At 35.9% G+C, this 22,908-nt stretch overlaps 1 protein-coding gene across 3 annotated transcripts in view; it reads right to left on the bottom strand.

Annotated features, from left to right (window-relative positions):
- RALYL (RALY RNA binding protein like) overlaps window positions 1-22,908 on the bottom strand; it is a 250,074-nt gene that overhangs the window by 41,765 nt on the left and 185,401 nt on the right. For all 3 annotated transcript variants that reach the window (XM_053466729.1, XM_053466730.1, XM_053466731.1), the window contains one exon: window positions 4,039-4,086. In XM_053466729.1, the coding sequence (XP_053322704.1) occupies window positions 4,039-4,086 (48 nt within the window). The remainder of the gene's footprint in view (window positions 1-4,038; window positions 4,087-22,908) is intronic.

Here is a 22,908-nt window from a genome sequence, read left to right as displayed (position 1 = left end):
ATTGTGAATCTGTGCTTATATTTTGATGATTAAAAAGGGCAATTTACCCAAATTTTTTGCTTATTTACGTAAAAAAATTCACACAACTAAAAATATGTGGTTTTATATTGAATTTATATGGATACTAGATTGTGATCTTGAATCCTACACAAAAGCTAAATTAGTAATTGACAACTGAAAGCATAAGCAGCAGAAAACTACCAGTATATGTTGTAGGCATATGAGTTTTGACATGGAGCCGCTAATATGAATTTGTTTTCTAGGTGTTTCCTCAAATAAGAGACCTCTTTAGTGATTAAGCTTTGCTTTTACGCTACACAGACACTGACAGGTGACTTAGGGAGGTAGGGTGATAGGAAGATAAAGAGCAGTTTGGTGCCTTTCATAGAACGGTCTTGGGTATTTAGGGAAAGATTTGTACATCAGAATAATGGTTTACAATCTTGCTTCTGACTTCTGACATTAACACTGGGTAAAGATGGATGCATGAAGAAGATAACCCTGGTTTTATATTGAAGGAGCATGCCGTGTGAATAATTTCCACTACAAGTAATGAAGTATGCCTGGGAACAGCCTGGTTTTGACCCACAGTCCCCCATTAGAGAGGCTGCATTCTAGAGTCTCCGGGTCATTTTTCTCTTTCTCTTGGAGTAAAGCAGTGTTTGGCTATAGTGATTCTCGGCCTACTTCCCTTCCTGCTCCAAGCCTTTTAAAGCTGTCTGGGGCTATACACACAGCTAGCCCCGGCCCTCTCAAAGCCTCTGTCCAGAAGTGGGAGCCTACCCTGAGAAGTTCCCAGTTATCTATACACATAGTAAAAATAAGACAGTGCTGTAAATATAAGATATGATATTGAAAGGAAACCATTATTCAGCAGCACAGTTAGCTAATATAATTATATCGAGCTTGCTTAGGTAATTTACTAGGTTGTACTTGATGAATGAAAAGATGAATTCACTTGGAATCTTATGTCACCACACCAAAGGATTAAAAGTACAGAAAAGCAGTGGAAACCTAACACATATAAGTAAAAATAAATTCTATTAAATGCTTGGTTCATACTTTGCAAAAGTGCTATCTCTCCTGTCACTGCTCTTATTTATATTTTATGTGCACTTGCTGCCATATATTCCAAGCGTTCCAGTGTACTTGAGCCCTAATCTCTATTATTTCCTGTGTCATAAAACCTCTGTTATTTGCCATTCATCTGCTGATGCAAGCCATTCGGACTATATTTCTGAAAGTCTTTCTATTAATCTGGCACTTTATTTCACTGTATTTCTATTTTCTATGCTTTGTCTGCTTTGTGTGGAACTCCTTACACCAAACCAATTTAAAACTGCATGAATGAAATAGAATTTCATTTCTTCATTGCATATGGTAGTGCATTTTCAAGAACACAAGCTTCATTTAAACTATGTTTTCCATGTTTGCTAAGAAATGTATAAATAAAGTGCTTTTAAGTTTCCTTCATTGATGAGCAGGTAGTGCTTACAAGCAGACTCACAATAGGCAGAGCTGTCCTCAAAAATGCTTTCCATTAATTAAGCTTCAAAACTTAATGATTATTTTTTTTAATAGTCTTAAATCCATTATGGTTGAATGTTTTTTGGGATGTGCATCAATTATTTGTATCCTAATTCCTAAATAAAATGTAACTAACCATGCACATAAAACTACAAGCTGTACCCAACTAAAACGCTCTAAGAAATTATACAAAGCCGTACTAACATGGCTGTTTTTCTTTTACAAATATCGTCTTTGCCATCTGACACCTAGCATGTGATTTACTGTAAATTGCCCCAGGTTCCCAGACTGACAGCAAGAGCCCTCGTCTCTGAGATTAGATGGTGTCCTGATTGGCGTATATATGCATGTCACTTATGTGATACGTATATCCGTCAATAGTCAGCAATAAGTTAAACACTAGAACAGCTCATATGGAGCATGTTTTATATGGTATTTTTGTGACATCTGGTACTCTTCTTTATTCACTAAAGAATTTCATAGATTTATTAGTGTGATAAACATAGTTAACATAGAAAAAATTCTAACTAATCAAAATAGTTAATCTTCAGTGGGGAAGAAGTTTTACTGTAAGTCAGAAACGTTCTTGTTGATTTCAAGGTCGTAGATCGTTCTAAATGACAATGCCTTGGGCCAGCAGAACCAGTCTCTGAAAGACCATGTTTTCCTTTCAAATCTACCCAACTGTATACCTGTGTGAATGAACTGAAATTGAGTGGAGTCATACGTATTTTAGTCTTGGGTCATTGCATTCAAAATACATCTTTACATTTCAGATATAAAAATATTAAATATGGGTCCTTTTAATTTAAAGTTTTGATTTATTACAGAGAAAGGCTAAATACTACTCTTTATTGGGATAATCCAATATGCATTTGATCATTTCAAAGGAATGTCAAAAGCATACTAATCAACATCAAAAGCATCAGTACTTCTAATGTAAATTACAATTATAATTGGATTACCCTACTGCTTGATAAATAAAATATACATTTGTAATATTGAGTGCAAATTCACAAATTGGACTAATTATGGCTACATGTCATAAAACCTGTCCATTCTGTGCATAATTAGTTTCATTATATTGTCTTGGCCTCCTTTATTTTTTAAAATAACCCTGGAGTAAATGTTAAAATGGTTGAGCGAGTTCCTCTTCTCCTGGGAAACATGCACCTGAGAATTATAATAGCTTTATTTATATTTTATTTCTATATCCTATGTCCAACCTAAAAATACATTTGAGTGGTGTGTCATTTAGCGATGGTAGAGAGTCAGAGAAAAACTTGAAGAGTACTTCAAATGTTGTTGAAAACCCTTTTAAAAAAAATAGACTCTAGAAGAAGGTGGATAATTGCTAATTGTCCTGACCCCAACCCAAATTGGGGTTTAATTATTCTACTTATCATGAACAGATACGATATGTGGCCATAACATAATAGAATTTAAAAAAGTAAAAAAGCAATTCAAATATTTTGTTAATCAAACTTTACATGATAAAAACTGTTTTTGATTAGTGAATATCATTATTTAACCACATTATGTGTAATGTTTCCAGTTCAATGGTTTGTAAAATTATTGTATCATTAATTGAAAATAAGAAATCACCCCAACAATACACTTAATTAAACAATTGCTGGATTATTAATATAAACTTGATTACATTTTATTTAGAACCGAAATAGACTCGTTTTCATGGTCTATTAAAATCAATTAAATGAGTACGTAAATAAATTAGAGTCACTTCGTAACATAATTGCCACCTGAAACTCTGTGGTTTTTCATCAGCTGGAGAGCCTTATGCATTTGATCTTCTGAGCTTATGTATAATACATGATTCTGGTGCAAAGTTCATAAAGTTATGTTATTACCACAGCAGTCAACTGAAAGGTCTTTTCAGCAGGAACATCCCATCAATTATTATGAGGACAAAACCATTTTTCTAAGGCAAAAGACTTCCAACGAAGCTCACTATTTATACAGTCAATCTTACGGCATGCTTTTTTCAACTTTTTTTATTCATGTTTCAGATTAAATATAGTTTCTAGCTGTTGTCTGTATTGTGTAAAACAAATATTAACTCCAGTATCGAGTACCAATTCTGCCATATACTCCAACTGAAACATCAGTTTAAAAGAGATTTTACTGGACCACGTAATGGGGAAAAATAAGATTAAAAGGAGATATAAAGGTTCAGATGTTTTAAATGAATTAAAAACAATGTATTGTGAGCCCGTACATATAGGGGTTAAATGCAATCTACAGGAGATTGCTAATCAATTACTTGATCCTGAATTCAGTTTATCATGAATCCAGCCTATTATGAGTAAAATATATGTACTGATTTAATAGTAGTATTTTTTTTACAAGGTAAAAACAATTGCCTATCAAAAAGATGAAGTAAAGAGATATTTTTTTCTGTTAAACTGAGAAAAATAAGAAATTATTCGAAGATAAAAACAGCCTCGCAATCCAACATCAGTAGAATATATAAGTAATCAAAATCACACATACCGGTTGTAGAAATCATCTCTGTAGTAATCATAATCAAACTCATACCCACTGTGGAAAGAAAACAAAGAGTAATAATGATCGGAAGCCTAAAATAATTACATTCATTGATGGCAGAGGAATTAAAGTTACAATTTAGCTTTATGCGGAAAGACATCTTTTCAAGCCCCTTTCTCTGGATGTAAAGCATAAAATGAGTTAAGTGGGGTAATTTCCATTTTTGCCACAATGACACATCAAGCTTCCATTATGGCCTAAATGAGTGAACTAATAATTCACACTACAGACAGCAAGAAAAACATTAATAGAGGGAAAAAAAGAATTATTTACATATCAGCTCTGAACTCTTTCAGCTGGATGTTAATATAGTTTAGAGATTAACCTGGTTCTAAGGAGGGAGCTTTAATGTGCATACCAAGCACATATTTTCATGATTTTAAGTTTTTATATTTAATTATTGATACAGCTACAAACACTCAGATCTATTAGAAAGCCAGGAATCTATTCTGTTGTTTTTATATATTTTTAATATTTGTAATGAATATTAACAAAATAATATTTTTTGGGTTACTCAGTTTGAAACAGTATGTCAAACTAATACACCTTAAAGCACACAAAATCTAGGGATCATTTGTGTTGCTGCTTTTTAAGCATTCCGGTAACTGATGCGTACACATTAGAGAATATTTGAAAGAAATGTATATATATATATATATATATATATATAACATTATATATATATATATATATATATATATATGTTATATTTCCAAAACATTGCTTAGTATCAAATGTTTTTGAAACACTATAACAGATTACATACATTTTTAATTAGGTCGCAACAAGCAAATTCCAGGTCAAAAACGTCAACACGAGCAATCATCACATATTATTAACTGATAATTAATATTTTTACCCTGAAACTTCCCAGGGTAGAACAGCCAGAGCTCTCCCTCTTCTGGTGCTGTGGCTTTGTGAAGAGGTGGGACTAGTTCGGTATAACGTATATAATCTCACAGACTGGGCTACTAATAACCTTTGAAACATTACGAAAATTAAAGAAAAGAAAAAAACCTAATCACACCTAATTATAAAATTAATATCAACAATCATTCAACAGTATCCAAAAATAATAATTACAGTAGATGAATACACTCAAATGTCAGAATGAAAATGTTAGTTTTAAAAGGAGCAACAATTTGGGAACATTGAAATACATTATTGTATGTTGGCTTGAACCTATGTAAGAATGTTATAGATTCCTACAAACTTAATTTTTAATGAATTTTGCCCAATTTCTGTATTCTATGAATCTCCAACAAACAGGAGGGACGCTCAATGAAATAAACAAAAATGAATGTGAGCCCTTTGAATATTTATCCATTTGCCCATCTTTCTTTCTTCTCTCTATCCGTCCTTTTCTCTTCTCTCTCCTCTCTGTGGCATACATCTTCTGCCCGGAGAGAAAACACAGCTCTACTGGGACCTGGTGGAGCAAATTCCGTAATGTCAATTTGTCCAAATTAGGTTACTATGGTGTGACTCTTGCACCATCTGTCTGCCCATTGCACCAACTGATCTGTTCATTTGGCTTGACATGTCTTTCTCCCAGTGCCTGCCTATTGCCCTACACTGCTGCTGTTGCTCTATCACTTTCCTAACTGTCATGGATCAGTTTCAATAATACTTTTTGTTGAAATTCAATCCCATAGCACACTGGATGTGTTTCTCCATTGATGTAGTGCTGGTGGTGAGGGTCTTGCAATGCAAAATCTAGTCCGGATCTCTTCCTAAGTGATAAGATGCAGCTTGTTTAAGTAAAGCTTGCAAGGACTTACCCCATTGAAAATATAGCACCAAATTTCATTTCAAAATAAAAAATCCTCAGAATTTCAACCAAATCAGGGAACAGAAATTGCAGGTATAAATATTTTTTCTTAATTCAATATTTTGTCACCTTTAAATTTAGAAGAGAAAGGTTTGAGGAGAGTGTTGTTTAAATTGTCACCTTTCTCCGAGGAAGCAACTGCCTCCTAGCACTCTTTGCCACTCCTGTATGAGTAGGCACCTTAAATACTGAAATGTATTCTACAGTATTATTATCTGTATTTCTTTATGTAAATATTATATTACATTTAGCCTTTTTAATTAAATGATAAAAAAACATGAGCCTGTATTCTAATTAAATATTAGTTCACTTAAGAAATATCATTGGAATGTTATAGTCCTTTCTTTGTGTTAGAAGTTGTCTGATGACATAAAATAGTATTTTTGATAAAAACTTTACCAAGATATAGCAGATATGAACCAAAATTACAAGAATGCAAAATGACCTTTCAAACAGATTTATATGTCTGTCAGACAAAGTACTAAACAACCTTATTATATGTTTGAATACCTGAAAATGTCCTGGCTTGTGCATTTTTCTTCCATTTTCCCTTTCTAACATTGAAAAGTGCTCTTAAATAAATGAGTCTGAAAACACTTAAAAAATACCCCTTTGGAATAAAATAAAACTTGAATATTATAGGAAAAATAATAAGTCCGTACCATAGAGTTACAGAATTCTGACCCAGATCAAAAAAACACAAGAAATATGTATAATAATATAAAATGTATAAATGTGAATACAATATAAAAATATGTTAAGTTCCTTGTCATGTTCAAATACTCGACTATATGGGAGTTGTGATTTGTAGGGTCAGTTGAAGTAACTCTTTAATTATATATTAAGTGACCTCAGAGAATGAATACAAATAAACAGATACATCTGTCAAGGAGTTCTGTTGATGAAATATCATCATGCTGTAAAAAAGCACTTGTGAACCTTCATCAATGAGTGTTTAATGTTTTTTGTTGTTGTTTTATTACATAGTAGCTAAGTAATTTAGGTTGACAAAAAGTCACAAGTCCATCAAGTTCAGCTTTTCTCTTTACAGAAAATATTGCACCATATTGAGCTTAACAACCAGAAAAAACCTGTTCATCAGCTGAAATAACATCACACACACACTCCCTCTAGCTATGGTACGAGGTCTGTCATATCAATAACCAATTAACTGCATCCTCCTGGGACCTTGCCCAAGGCATGTCATCATCCACATAGAAATAGCTGAAGACCGGAGTCTTGGGGACAAAAACTCCCCCACGATGAGAGCTCCTTTAATGGGCTGTGGCGTCCATAAAACTAAGAATCCTGATTCTTATGGTATCTCCTGTCATGTATATACAAACTCGACATAAAGCATACATATATATATTAGTGCATAGAATAACATGTCACCATTTGCTGCCTTTTTTTTACCTTTCATCCTAAAATTCTATATGACATAACTCATGCAGCTTGTTAAACAATTTCTTAATATTGTCCACACTAATGGGACGCGTATTTTTGTGCAATAGTTTTGAAATGTTTAGGATTGGTGTAATAATGACAGCGTTATAATATTTTATTATTTTGAGCAGAGCATTGGTACCAATAGGTTTAGCAGTAAGAGAAAGAAAGAAAAAATGAGAATTTTTCTGTTTCTATATTTAAGATAATTTTAATTCCAAGGAAACCTATTTTGTGTGTAGTAGTTATCGATTTTAATTTGAGTGCTGATATGTTATAGGTTCCTTATCCTTAATGATTTCTTGGAATCATTGTGCTCCCTTGACATTGCTGTCAAACTGTGCACATGCATGATTGATTATCCAATTTATTGGTAATATTGTACATGTCACTGTTGTTCATTTGTGCTGATTTTGACAAGTGCAGAAGAGTGTCCATGACAGGTGCAAGAACAAGTGATGGGTTTGAGCTCTCTGATGGTCACAGAGCATTATTTTGAATGATAGGTTGATAAATTAAAATTACAGTTGAAAAATATCACTTGAAAAAATAAGCACTTGTGATAGCATAAATAGTGACCTTTCGGAACATTGTGTACCATAGAGAGTTAGCTCAACATACAGCATTCTGGAAAAAAAATGAATAAATTCATGAATATTATGAGCAGTGATCTGGGAAACATCTAGGGATAATTAAAAGAACGGGCACTAAGATACATGTCCTGAATAATAAAATCAGGACTCATGAAAAACAAAGTTGATCATTAATAAAACACCCTGGAGGAAAAAAAAAAAAAACAGATTTAACTAAATTTGTGGTGGTTTGGGCATTAGACAACATCATTTTAATATATGTGTAATAAGAGCATCATTTTAGATTTGTGGTGTTAATTGGCATTTTATGTAATGGTTGACTAATCTCTGCAATTTCATTCCAGTTAAATGTTGAGCCTCAAAATGAATAATTCTGTCCGATTCCAGCATTAAGCTATTTTTAAACTAGGCAGTTATTATTAAGAATTAAAATTTAAAAAAATATATATTGCAATATCAGTGTGGATATAAATACTAAATACAAAAAAATATATTGTGGCTGTATGATGCTTCATCACAGTAAGGTAAGTTGCCGGGTCTGTATTCTGTCTAGTGGAAAAAAAAGAGGTATAAAATAACACCGTGTTTACTAGAGCTCACGCCACATAAAAAGGTAGTGTGAACAATAGTCAGGGCCGGCCCGAGAATGGAGCCGAGTGGGGCAACTGCTCCAGGCAGCACTTTTGAAGTGCTTTGCCGCCCCAAGCCCTTTTTTTTAAATGTATTTATTTATTTATTTTCAAGCGGGAGAGAGGGGCGCCGAGTGATTTTCGCTTACCAAGTTGCCCGCTCGGCGCCCCTCTCTCTCCTCTGGCTCGGTCTCGGTGCCGGCTTCTAATTCTGAGTGCCGGAAGATGACGTCATTTCCAGCGCTCAGCATCACAAGCCAGCACTGAGACCGAGCAGGGAGACTCGCCGCAGGACTGCTGAAAGATAAGTACAATGGGGGGGAGGAATGGTAGATAATGGGGGGGGGCGGCAGGGACGGAGGGAGAGGAAGGGTAGATAATGGGGGGGGGCAGCATTTTAAACTACGCCCCAGGCGGCATTTTGTCTTGGGCTGGCCCTGACAATAATATATTTTATTCCTAAGGATGTGATTACAAATCCCCAAATTAATGAGCTAGTGGAATTCCCTGCTGTTTACTAACAAACTAAATTATGAATAAAACAAATAGAAAACAGAGAGAAAACTGCCTAACTCTCCACTGATGGCAGCGCAAGTCCGAAGTAATGTATGTGTATACACAGTGGCATGTTATGGCCTAGGCTGACTAGGCTGAGGCCTAGGGCTGGAGGTCAAGGTGGGAGGAAGTCCGTTTGCCGCATAACAGGGACTTAATGGGCTGGTTAAAAGAAACATTGATCTACCCTAACAGCCCATTAACATTAGCTACCTTCTGTACCTTTTGTGCATTGCTTCGTCGTGGAGTGACATCATATCTCCATGCCGAGTAGAAACAACAAATTCAATAGGAGTGGTGTCCCAATACTTTTGTCCATATAGTGTATATTATAATGTTAACTAAACTTTATTGCCACATAATTATTTTTAAACGCTTAAACTCATTCGGTTAAGCATTCAGTGAAACAGTTTTTTATTGTGCCAGTGTTGATGGGTCTCCAGAGTCAAGTGGGTATTAATTTGTATACAAATGAATGTTCTAACTCATGAATTCTTGGAATTAGATTCACTATGTATATTTAATTTTGATCAACTTAGCAGTTCTCAAGAGTATTGCCTTTTGTTATTATAATTATTATTCTTATCTTACTGAAAGTGACACTCAAGTAAACCAACAACTATGATTTAGCTAATGACAAAACATTTTGTGTTGAAGAGCTTATTTATTGTGTATATATTGTTTATTTAAATCCAATGCATTTCATTACACTATTATTCTATAATCTAAAATATGCCAATGCTATATTTGTTGCGTAAGAAAAAAAACCCCAAAAGCATACTAAAACACATATTTGTCAAAATTGTTTGTGAATTGTTGTGACATTATGTTAATACAAAGAATTTAAATGTTTGCTTGTGTTATTGCCCTTAATAGAAGCTTTTAGGAAATATATACTTTTGTTCATTTATTTTAAGTTTTACTATAGAATTCATCACTTCTATTTCAAACAAAAAATCATAAAAGACAATTTTGTGTTATCTATTTTGAGCATATATTTATGGAAATTACACATATTTAATACAAATATACTCAGATGTTGTTGTATGAAAAAACATTTACTTGAGCCCACTGCATGCATCTTAGTTGTTTTATAAAATAATATGAAAATATGTAATAGTTTGGCTTTTTTGTACTTAAGACCTCATATTTTGTCTCACAATGTCGCAAAATTCACCTTAGATCAGCAACTAATAAGAAGTTTAACTTTTGATGGAAAACCAATATATACCGTTCCATGAGTAAAACGAAAACTCTTCTCTGGAATCGTGGTTACATGAAATGAAACCGCTAGCAGGAAAATTATTCCAGATCTCTGGCATTCAAAGGGTTAAATGTGGCCCCATCATAGGATGCCACCTTTCCTGCAAGTTCGTGAAATGTCTGCCCTGCTAGATCAGCACAAGCACTAATAGGGAAGGCCCTTTCCTGTTCCAGCATGAGTCAACATTGGGATAGATTGCAATGCTGATCGTGAGCCAGACCTTCACATCCAAAATCAGTGTCTGACCCTACAAACGCTCTTTTGGCTAAATGGTCACATATTACCATTAGAGTGGAGGCTAATATAGCTGCAAAGGTGGACCAATTTGGAGAAAGTGGGCAAAGTAGTTAATTGTGTGCAGCAGGGTATGGGGGTTACAGAGTTAATCTTGGAGCTATAGGGCCCACCAGTATTCCTTCAAACACCATCTTGTGCTCAATCAGATGAGGGGCTTAAAACACACCCTTAGGGAGGCACCGAACATACGGGGGCCAGAATGGGCCTTGACTGGGATGCCGAGTCGGGCTAGGCCTGACGCCAATTTTTGCGTTTTGCTGGTGGAGTTTTTGGGAGGTTAAGGGCTATTTTGTGTGTTGCCTTGTATAGTTTGTCCCACTCTCCCTCCCTATTGTTTGTGATGTTAACATCAAGTTTTATGTTTATTATATTTTTTTTTTGCAACAGACATTGTGGATTAGATTTGCTTTGGAATGTAAGGTCATGCAGATGGCTGATTACAAGGATTGTTAGAAAAAGAACGATATATATTCACACCCTGAAGTTACTAATTTGGGTTGAAAGATGGACTTCATTAGTTTTCAAGGTGAGTAAAAAAGAATAACACAAAGTGAAACTGGTGTTCCGTGTGTGAGTGAAACGAGTGTGAAATTCAGTATTAGGACTTTATTACCATACAGTCTCTAAAGAAGATTGTAAATGCCTTTAACCTATATTCTCTAGCTATAAAAGACTGAAAGCTGCACTTTCAAGCCTTAGGCATGAATAACATTTCATGCTTTCCTGGATTAAAAAGTACATTTTTGGTGCCCTTCACCTGCTGTATACTTAGTGCATCCCACGGCAAAATTGAAGGTGGATCAGAACAAATATTCTATTTTGATTCTATAGAATGCAAAAACTGCAGGTTTTGCTGCTTTAGGGTTTACACAAATCCATGTAATGGCTTTTGACAGCTGAATAATTAACAGCATTTAAAGGTTTTTTTTTGTAACTGATCACCACAGGGTCCTTTTAATCCTATAGTATACCTAGAACATTCCCTGTACTGTCACATATGAAATACAGAGCTGCCAAGAAAAGCTCCATTACATATGACATTACAAGAATAACATCTGGTGCCCTTTCCATGAGAATTACTGATAGAATGTGGCATTTTATGTCATATAAGCACAATCTCATATTGCTAAAAAAAATAAAAAAAAACAGAGGTAAAATGTAAAATATACTAGTTTTAACTATGTGAATATTTCAGTGAGTAAAAAAAAATAAAAAAACAAAGAGGTAAAATATAAAAAAATACTAGTTTTAACTATGTGAATATTTCAGTGAGTAAGAAAATTACCTTTTGCACCTCAATATAGGTGCTCAGTGATGAACTTGAGACACGTGGCTTCTGAAATGAAGCTAGATGCTACCAAATTCCTCTCAATATTTTTACTATTTATTCACTACCATTATCTGTAGCACCGCATAATTCGTAATAGGTAATGCCTCACTTAACAATTTCGTTTTATAGAAATAGTGAGAAAAATGGATATATGTTAAATATTCGTTTATCTTAAATATCTAAACTTTTCCATGACCAAAGCCCAATCAAGACCACAGCTTCTAAGTCTTCTTAAATAAGTTTGTTTGTAATAATCTGGAACATTGTGCCTGCCAAGGGCTTAGGAAACGTTGAAATCAGGAGTAACACGACATTAGGTGTTTAATCCACTTTGTAGAAAATACTTCTTTTATAATTTTACTATGCATTTTATCACTAACATAAAGATAGTTGCCTCACTGCTAACCACTAAACCAGCCCCCTTATTCTACTTGGTTTATCTCTTACTCGTTTGTTACTATACCGTTTTTCCCTAAATCACTTTGCATCAAATGTTACCTACATATTAGAGCATAAAAGACAACAGCAAAACAGATGGGAGAATAAACACTTTGTTAAAATGAACCATTATTAAAATGTGTCCTCTTTAGTAGCAGAATTGGAATGCATTTTGCCATTTGTACTATCACAGATGAATGTTTACTTCTTTTACGGAGAACACAGCTGAAAAATGAATTTTGTACCGGAGGGCATAATGTGGTGGGTGTAATATGTAAGCAATACTCTATGGAGAAGATCCATCAATTTAACACACAGATTAAGCGTATGTTCGGTTTTTAATTCCGTTTTAATAGGTTTGCCCTGAATATGAACTTCTCGCTGAATTTTTCTTAAACTTAGTTTCATGTATTTTACATTTTGTGTTATGTTAACTATTGTATAGCTAAATTGTTCACTTAAAATAAGCATAATCCTTTTGCAGTTTATTGTATATTATGCTTACAAGAAAATTATATTTAATTGCTTAATTGTTGCATTATTGTAATTAAGATGGCCGCTGAAAATATTTTAGTAAATGTAAATTATTTGGAGAGAATTCTCCCTAGGAAGGATTCATATATCTTAAAATCTGTACGGAATACTGGACTTTTTGTTAACATAAAAAAATATGAATTTGACTGCAGATAAAAAACTATTTAGCTCATGTAGCCTACCCATTTTTCCTGATGTAAGACTCGTTCTTGTCTTAGATTAAGGATAGCTTTATGCCTATACCATGCATGGTTAAAGTCCCTGTATTAACGATGGGACGATGTTCCATTTATCTACCACCCTCTTGGTAAAGTAAAACTTATTTACATTACATCCAAACCTCTGACCCGCTAGTTTTAGACAGTGACCATTTATTCTAATATTTGAAATAAACTCTGCTTCTGTACTTCCCCTACTTTTATTCATGTTATAATTTTTGTTGCCCCCCCCACACACACACTCACAAACTAATTCAGTATTTTCTAGTGTAACATCCAAAAGTGCATAAAAGCTTTATCTAGGCACTTCTCACAGTCCCTTTAAATTTATGTGGCGCCCCCCTTGCAAGTGCATGGGGGATGCTGCCCAATGCCATACCTGGGAACTCAAGGTAAAGTGATACTTCTCCAGGTCACTACAGGGAAATTCTGGGTTGCAGGAGCAGCATTGTGGCATGCCGCACTCCCTGCCCACTTCCCCTTTAACAATAGAGTCTTGCCTTGGGCGCAAAAGGCGCTAGCTACAGATTTGCCCCTCTTCTTCAGCGGCTTATTTAAAGTCAGAGCGCTGGATGTCACTGACACATTTAGTGTAATGCTGTTTGGAGGACAAAGATGTCCCTGATGACTTGTTTGGGCCCAAAATGGTACTGACAAGCAATTTAAAAAGGCAAAATGGCATGGACAAGCTGTTTAGGGATAAAGATGACACTGGCGTATTGTTTGGGAGCAAAGCTGGCACTGTGGGAAGTTAGATGTTCCATGGTGAAGTCGGGGGAGGCAAAGAGATCAAGTGGTTGCCACAGAAAATGGGCGTGGTAAAAGGGGTTATGTTAAGGGGAGGAGTTAGCAATATTGTCACACCCACCTGGGAGCACACAAAACAAATTGCCCCAAGGCGTCAGTGACCCTAGGCTCGGCCTTGCCCGGATTTTTCCATAGAGAAGATCCCATTGAGAATCCTAGGACACTTTATTTATGGTATGCACAAAACATGGCAGATTATTTTTGTTCTGAAAGTCAGGTGCTGTAATAATTACGTTATTGTATCCACATGTGAACTTGTAAGATGTCTGGTGAGCACAAAGTTAAACTACAGGGGGGGGGAGTTTACAAATGGCTGGAAACCGTAGATTGCCATGTGTCAAGCCCCACAACATCTTTTGAAAGGTGTAATGTGAGGGTATGAAACGCTCATGTTCAGTACTGTTTACTATACGCAGTGTGTATAATTTAAAGCATTCCTTGAAAATCTTAACTGTTATAATTTAATCCTCACACTGCTATGTTCTTAGAATATGCTGTGTTGCTTGACATTGTTGAACTCTTTTATATTCACTTCTTGTCAACTATACTATTTTAGATAAGTGAAAAGAAAGTAGGCTCCCATGCTGATGTATGATTGCTTGATTGTCTGCTATTTAGCTGACTAAACCTTTTTTTTCATACAAAGTGCTCCAAGTTGTCCATATATATACACACTAAGACTCTATTCTGACAAACATGAAAGAAGGAGACAGAAGAGCATTGCAGGAGATTAAAAGTATAACATAAGAGTGTATTCTTTAAAAGACAAGCTTTACCAAGAATGGCCTTGAGACGATAATTTCCATCCAAGATTGTTCATTAAGTTGCTATTGTCAAGTCAGATTCCCTTCTTACCTTAGAGAATACAATGAAAAGACATAAAGCACTCCCAAGAGTTGTTCAACCTGTGTGAAACTCACTGCAGCTCCGGCACTAAAAGTCTCCTATGATTTAATTAATTCAGTCCACATTGTAATCTGAATTGAATTTATAACATTTTAAGGAAACCGGGTCTATGACCAGGGGCCAAATGTAATCTAAACGGCCGCTGGGTGCTGATGCCGCCGGCCGGCGCTACTTTAATACTTTCTTTTAAAATTTAATATGGCAAGCCAGATCGGCTATTAAATGAAAAAAAAAGTATTAAAGCGGCGCCTGCCGGCGGCATCAGCACCCAGCTGCCGTATGCGATGGCCGCCAAGTGATGGGAGCAGCGTGAGGGGTGAAAGCTCCGCCCCCTTGCACGGACCTTTCACCCCTCACGCTGCTCCCATCACTATGCGGCCATCAGATTGTTGGAAATCGAATCTAAACGGCCGCTGCGTGCTGATGCTGCAGGCCGGTGCTACTTTAATACTTAATTTATTTATTTTTAATATGGCAAGCCGATCCGGCATATTAAATAAATAAAAAAAAGGATTAAAGTAGCTTCGGGCGGCGGCATCAGCACGCATTGGCCGTTTAGATCAGTTTTCCAGCAGTCTGATGGCCACATAGTGATGGGAGCAGTGTGAGGGGTGAAAGGTCCGTGCAAGGGGGCGGAGCTTTCACCCCTCACGCTGCTCCCATCACTTGGCGGCCATCGCATACGGCCGCTGGGTGCTGATGCCGCCGGCCAGCGCCGGCTGGAGCACTGGATGTCGTGTCACTGACATCCTGTATACATAGATAACAGTCTGTTGCTACCAGGGGATGGAGGTCTAGACGAAACCCCCCAAAAGTGGAAGAAGAAGGTTAGTAAACCAATTTATTTTTGTACAAGCTATATGATATTTTTTTTTGTATTCGTTAAAAAACAAAAAAATAGGTATGTGTGTGTGTATGTAAGTGTGTCCCCAGTGTCACTTCTGTCCCCAATCAGCCCCCCATGTCATTGCTGTCCCCATTCAGCTCCCCAGTGTCGCCTCTGTCCCCAATCAGCCCCTCCCAGTGTCACCTCTGTCCCCTTTCGACCCCCCATGTCATTGCTGTCCCCCATTCAGCTCCCCAGTGTCACCTCTGTTCCCAATCAGCCCCTCCCAGTGCCACCTCTGTCCCCATTCAGCTCCCCAGTGTCACCTCTGTTCCCAATCAGCTCCTCCCAGTGTCACCTCTGTCCCCCTTCAGCCCCAGTGTCATTGCTGTCCCCATGCAGCTCTTCAGTGTCAGCTCTGTCCCCAATTAGCCCACTTTAAGGTATGATCCTGGTAGGGTACTCATATTAGCCTTTACAATTTTCCTGTTGCTGTGTACTATACTTCCCATAATCCTCAGCCAGTATCATGAGGGGCATTTAACTGTCTGAGCATCAGGGGGACATTAGGTTTTGCTTTTTTTTTTTACCATCTTTTGTTGCTATAAAATTTACTTATGTTGAACCACATTTGAATCATATTTGTATTTTTATAATGAATATGCGTTCAGGAAAAGATGGGCATGTATGGTGGGCTGATTCGTGGCACAATGGGCCACTTCACTTGACTTGCCCTCCAGGCCTTAGGCTGCCAGCCCTCCCCTGTCTATGACCATAAGTCACACTTTTTACTGTTCCAATGGGATAGTTGAAATGGCTGCTGATCAGTTCAAGAGCCTCCATCGCACTATAGAAATGTGTTCTCATTGATCGTTTATAACAATTACGGATAGGAGACCTTACAGTGTTACCATGTATGAGGTACAGGGTTAGGGTCCTCGGGTTATGTTTGCTAACCACGTATCATATACATGGTGAGTTGATACTCAACGTTTGCAAGAATTTGGTCCTAGTCTTGCTAGGGGTCCATACTATAACCAAAACACTGTAAAGATTATGGTGAATCAAAACCATAATGGAGCACAACGCAGTGGCCAGTTTTTGTTTCCATTAGAAATTATTTAGCCATAATATATAATGAAGTTCAGTCTACTATAAGCTATATCACTAAACATATGGATCTTTATATATAGATAATTAAACTGTGTGGCTCTAAACATGTCATAGCTGATCCTCTGAGCAATACTATCCTGCCCCTTTTTCGAGTTCTTGTCAAACGCATTTCAGTAAATGTATTACTGATAGGTTTTCCATTTTATAGTAATGCTATGTCTGGTATTAGGCTGAAAAAACATGATATTATGTTTTTTCCATAATGTTTAATGTGTATGTGTATGTTAACAGCCTTGGCAAACTCTATGACACCAACAGTCCTAAGCCTCCATCTAGCATGGCACGAGTAATCCTAAATTATCTTTCTAACCATTCTCCAATCTTATAAACCAAATTAGAATTAGAACAGCAGTGTACAAATCAATTTCTTTATGTTATGCCTATGTTTCAACATTACTTTTTTTAAATATGCTCATCTGCCTCTCAATGTTTATGCCACAGACATTTTATGGCAGTATGTACATGCATAATCTAAACCCTTTTTCAGGTTACAGTCTATTGAATTTTCTTTCAGTGTGATTTCTACCATGGATCTTTAAGTCTACCTTAAAAGACTACCTGTCTGAGCTTCTCAAGAGATTGTAATGCAAAGTATGATTATCATGAATAGTGAGGCTGAGACTATCAAGAAGGGATGAAAGTAGGCATAATTTATTTTAAAAAGCTGAATGTTTTTATAATAATAGTCAGATATAATTGCGAGGAATTGACGAGAAGACAATAATATAGTACGAATGTGTTCCGTATATATTGTAGTTAAATATATCTACAAAGCAGTAGATAATAAATAAATTGATATCTTAAAAGACAGGAAAAGACATGTCTCAAGATATTGCAAATTTATATTATGCAAATTGTATTTCTTTTTTTCCCTTCCTTCCCTTCCTTCCTCCCATTCTTCTTTCGATCCTTCCTTCCTTTCCTCCCTTCCCTTCTTTCCTCCTCTTGGTTTCCCTGCTTTCCTTTCCTTCCTTCCTTCCTTCCTCCCTTCCTTCCTTCCATTCTTTCCCTTCCTTCTCCCTCCCCTGGGGCCAGCCAATGAAATCAGTAGAGTAGGAGGCACGGTCACCTGTCCGCCTTATAAACTCATTGAGATATAATATGACCACATGCAAATCAGAAAACCAAATGCCATTATGCCACAGACCACATCTACCCCAATGAGTTAGGCACATGTAACATTAACATTTGTGGTATTTGTAAAGTGCCCCCTAAAACCTACAGCTACCTCGGGTTCTTGACATTCTCCATGCTAATGTGCAACAGACCGTTTATGATTAAAAACTAGGAAGGCCGAAGTCTATATGTCATATAATGACAAAAGCTCTCCAATATTTAAATGCCTGCTGTCAGATTTACCATAAATTAGTAGTAGTTAGTGGATTTGATGCTGTTTTAACAATGTATTAAGTATATACTGTATTCATTACTTCTCTGGAAGGTCTAGAAATTATTGGCCATTGTTACATCTGTCAAAGTAGAGTAATATTATAATACATTTACCACAGGAACACTTATTTAAATCTTTAAAAACTTGTGTTTAATTTTTCTTGGTATTTTTTTTTTTGTAATCCTTGAGTCCCGTTGGGAGAAAATTATTATATTAATTACATTATAATCATTAGCACTTTAGGTTTCATCAAACATAATTAGCGATGTAATGACATTTCATGCTGGTACGTTTGCTTGTTGCCAATCTACAATTTTGCAAATTCACTAGACAAAGAAAGTGTGTATTGTGTATATCTTACCTAGTTGTAATTACAATATAGGTACCAAAACGTTACTGATGATTTGCATACATCTTTACAATAATTAACCAGTTCAGTACAAATATTTGTGAAGTACCTACTTGAACCATTGAAAACGATACCAAAAGTACCCTACTGGCAGCTTTTTGCATCTTTTTTTTTTTTGAAGTGTAGCAAAGACTTTTAAATGACACGCTGTAGCTGAAGTGCCGTTTAAATTGTAATACTGCCCCTTCTCTTTAAACTAATCTGTTGCTCTTGAAATTCAGACTCTTTGACTTCCACTGGCACAATCAAATTGTAATCTGCAGTGACATGTTTTATAGCTCGGAGGCCATTGAGGAGAAAACGTATTAGTGTTTCAGGAAGAACTTTAATAGCTTCTTTGCACTTAGAGAAGTTCAGCTGATTGATATTACATTCAAGCGATATTCAAGCTTTAAATGTAAAGTGGGTTGTTATGTGGTAATATTTCCAAACCCTTTTAAAAGGGCACTTCTATTTACTTAGAAGTGCACTGGAATCCCCGCTGAACAGAGGAGTCAAAGCATCATTCTGTAACTTTTTAGACATTTCTACACTTGAAGGGGCACACTAATACTCAAAATAGGGCTGTCCAGCATGACATTTCGCTGTAGTTAGACAATAGCTCCTATTCTGCTTGGCTAACCAAAGGATCTTTATGTTATGAACAACCTAATCGTATGGCTTATATAGGGGTTTGGCATTCATGGGGTATGCGGTGAATTTTTTATTTGTTTTGTATACTTATTGGTCTTTATTATCCTAGCAGCGACCTGGGAGTCTGAATTGTTGTGCTTTTTATGCCTTTGTGCATATTTGCAGGTTCTGACCAAAGATTAGGGTTGGGCAGCTCCTCCTGTCACACAGGTGCCTCATTTTTTGTGTCCAGAGTGTCTCCTTTGGGTTAAAAATATTCCAGGGTGTAAACTCTTATACTAAACTGGGTAGCCAGCTTGCCAGACAGAATCAGACACATGACACGCTAAGACACGACCAATTACTACTCCTCCCGCCTACAGTGTTTCCAACGAAGATGTAAAAGTGCGGAAACTTTTTGAACGTCCCTCGTAGTTTAGATAAAATTTGGGATAAACTTACAAGATCTATGTTGCCTTAGTGCATATAAAGCAAAGTGTTTTTTTAAAAGCCTGTGTTATCATCTGCTGATGGGATTGATTTAGAGCAAAGATTGCTGTGTTTACCTCAACAAGCACAGAATCAGCCATGTTATATAAATTAATTTGTATTTAGTTTAAAGGCCATCGAGAATACGAAGCCAAAAAGTCATGGTCTGGTGGTCCTGTCTCACAACTAAATAGACAATCTCATAGTTTCAAAGCTTCTCTGTGGTTGGTATTAGTTATGTTTTCTACATTTAAAATATGGTAACAAAATCATGTGCTAAAACAATATAGAATGTAAATTTTACCATAAGGTGCTGCTAAAGAAAGTATTTATCACGAGTTTACACTCCAAAAAGGCCTATCCTGAGATTTATTTCAGACACCTATATTATAAGCTGAAACATGCTGTTTTAAACCTTTAGCGCAAGATCCCACAATATGTCAAGGTCTCAGAAGTTACGTCTTTAGGAAGACATCTTCTGTATAGAAAGATTATGCGACTTTACATTTTAGTCCATAACTTTTGTGTTCCTGTAGATACTATCTATATTTGATCCCATGTGATAAATCCCATCAATAAAGACTATTTAGACATTAGACATAAGAATTGTAAGAGAAAATAATGCATTTTTTTTTTTACTTCAATGGCAAATATTGTTATGGAAGATTTGGTGTGGAATACTCAAGAAAAATCAATTCTTATATATTTAACAAAGAATTATGTTTTGATTAAATTACAGGACTAATATTGATTCACTATGGTTGGAATGAGAATGTCAGGGGCTCAAAATCAAACAATGTTGTTTCTTCTCAGAAATATTAATTAAAAAATATAACTGCATTATACATTGATTGTTGTACAAGTAGTGACACATTATCACAAATCGAATGAAATATCTAAATCCTTATTTGTAGGGTAGGCTGACATTATGCTCAAACTTTTAACAATTCTACAGAATACTTAATGGCATTTTGAGAAATGTAAGACTCTGTTCTGGTATTTAGTTACACTGAATCGTTATGATAGTTATTTGTACACACTGGGTAGCTGGTAAACCTATAATGTCATCATAGTTTGATAAATATATAAAATTGTACTTTTTTGTGGGCAAGGTAAATGACCTAAGTTGTCATTAACCCCTTAAGGACAATGGGCGGTCCTTAAAACCATTGAAAACAATGCATTTTGAGCTCGTACATGTACGGGCTTTGTCATTAAGGGGTTAACATATACTGTTACTACCCAATTTGCACAAAATTAAATACAAACTAAAATTACATGTCTGATGCAAATAAGAGACTATGGAAACATTTATCTTGGTATATGCAACGCAAATCAAAATAGTTGAGTACGATTAACTAAGTTTAAATGTGAATCTTAAATTATTATTTTCTATAGAAGATACTTTACAAAAAGGGGCAAAATACCCAATGCAGCACCAACATTCTCCGGATTAGCGGAATTTACAACAACTATTTGGAATTAATTGAAAGAGCAAGTAATGGGAAGCAGAATCACAAGTACTAAGCTATTTAAACTATAATTGCACAAATACACTGTAAATACAGGGCAAAATTATGCAGGAAGAGTAGAAAAACGATATTTGTCGTAAAAAATGAAATTACCGACCACTGAAACAAAATTGTTCATTTGACTAAAAATCAGGATTATTCTAATTAAAATTTAAGTATTACTTCAAATAAGTTAAACATTAAATAGAGGGAAAATAGGTCAGGGCGGCAGGTCCAGGGTAGCAGCAATCCCTGTGCCGCAAAACTGGGAACAGATTACCCTCTTGGGTGATCAGACCCCACCAGTGTGACTCAATGAGCCGGTTACAAGGGAGATCTCTGATTTCCCCAGCCAGCCTATTTGCAGTATGGAGGACTGTACCAAGCCAGCACTGCTTCCATGTCCTTGGGGCTGCGTGCCTATGATGTCATATGCTGGGACTTAGTCATGATTACAATGCCTATAACTGAGGTGGCGACAAAGGCGACAGAGTGACATCCATCACTGTTGATGAATAGTTTAAATGAATAACAGTGTAGTGTCCAGAACAGAATTGTGGCGCAAAGGATTTAAAAGTGTGATTAAAGCATGTTGGTATGATGTTGGTATAAGAGTTCATCGTTATTCTCTGTATAAAAGCACAACATGAACTTAATGCAAAGTGATGTCGTGTAAAATGGTCTAGTGGGGGATGGACATAGTTGAACATGTCCTTGAAGCTTGAGAACGGGATAAAGAGTACAGCATGATGCTAACCACAAAATTGCTAAATAATAGTTAATGAGCATGATCATGTAGACGTATATTTATAAAGATTTTCATGTATTACTGAAATATATAAAAGTGGGACAATTAAGAAACTCGGTTTGCGATTCCTGGCGTCTAGACATGCAGCCCGTCGCACACTGTGAAGCTGGGTATAGCTTTGAGGGTCTCCCAGTGCAGGAATGAACATAAGCATTATCTATTTCATTCCTCTTTTATAACTGATGATAATGAATGTTTTTGATATGGTTAATTTGCATGATTTCATCTTGTCATCTGTGTATCCTCAAACCTGTTAATCCCTGCCCGTCCAATCACACGTGTGCAGTACTGGGTTAAAAACATGGCTTGAATGCAAACTCAGTAAAAGCTATCATTTTCTTTTGTTCTTGAATGTAACATCACCATAAATTAATGTCATAAATGAAATACAAGCATTGTATTTTACAGTGTTACTGACCTTGGTGTGTCTGATTTTTTTTTTCTAGTCGTCTCATGAATACAAAGTATTGTAAAGTATTGTATTGCAAAGTTGCATCTGGTAACCTTTCTAATGCAACAGAGACGTCTAGGTTTGATATTCTTAATCACAGATGAGTTTTCCATGTAATAACTAGTGTAATTAGTCATTAGTAATGAAACTATTTGCTATTTGTCAATACAAAGAAAAAAATACAGAAATTAATTTCATACAAACAGTGCTAAAATGACAAATATATGCCACGAATAATGCAATTCATGCAAACTACTATCTACTGGTTAAGTTTATCTGTGTGTGAAGGCTGTTTTCAG

This window comes from Spea bombifrons, chromosome 5, assembly GCF_027358695.1.
Source record: "Spea bombifrons isolate aSpeBom1 chromosome 5, aSpeBom1.2.pri, whole genome shotgun sequence".
NCBI lineage: Eukaryota > Metazoa > Chordata > Amphibia > Anura > Pelobatidae > Spea > Spea bombifrons.
Note: the sequence above shows the minus strand (reverse complement) of the source record. Positions and strands in the feature narration are given on the sequence as shown.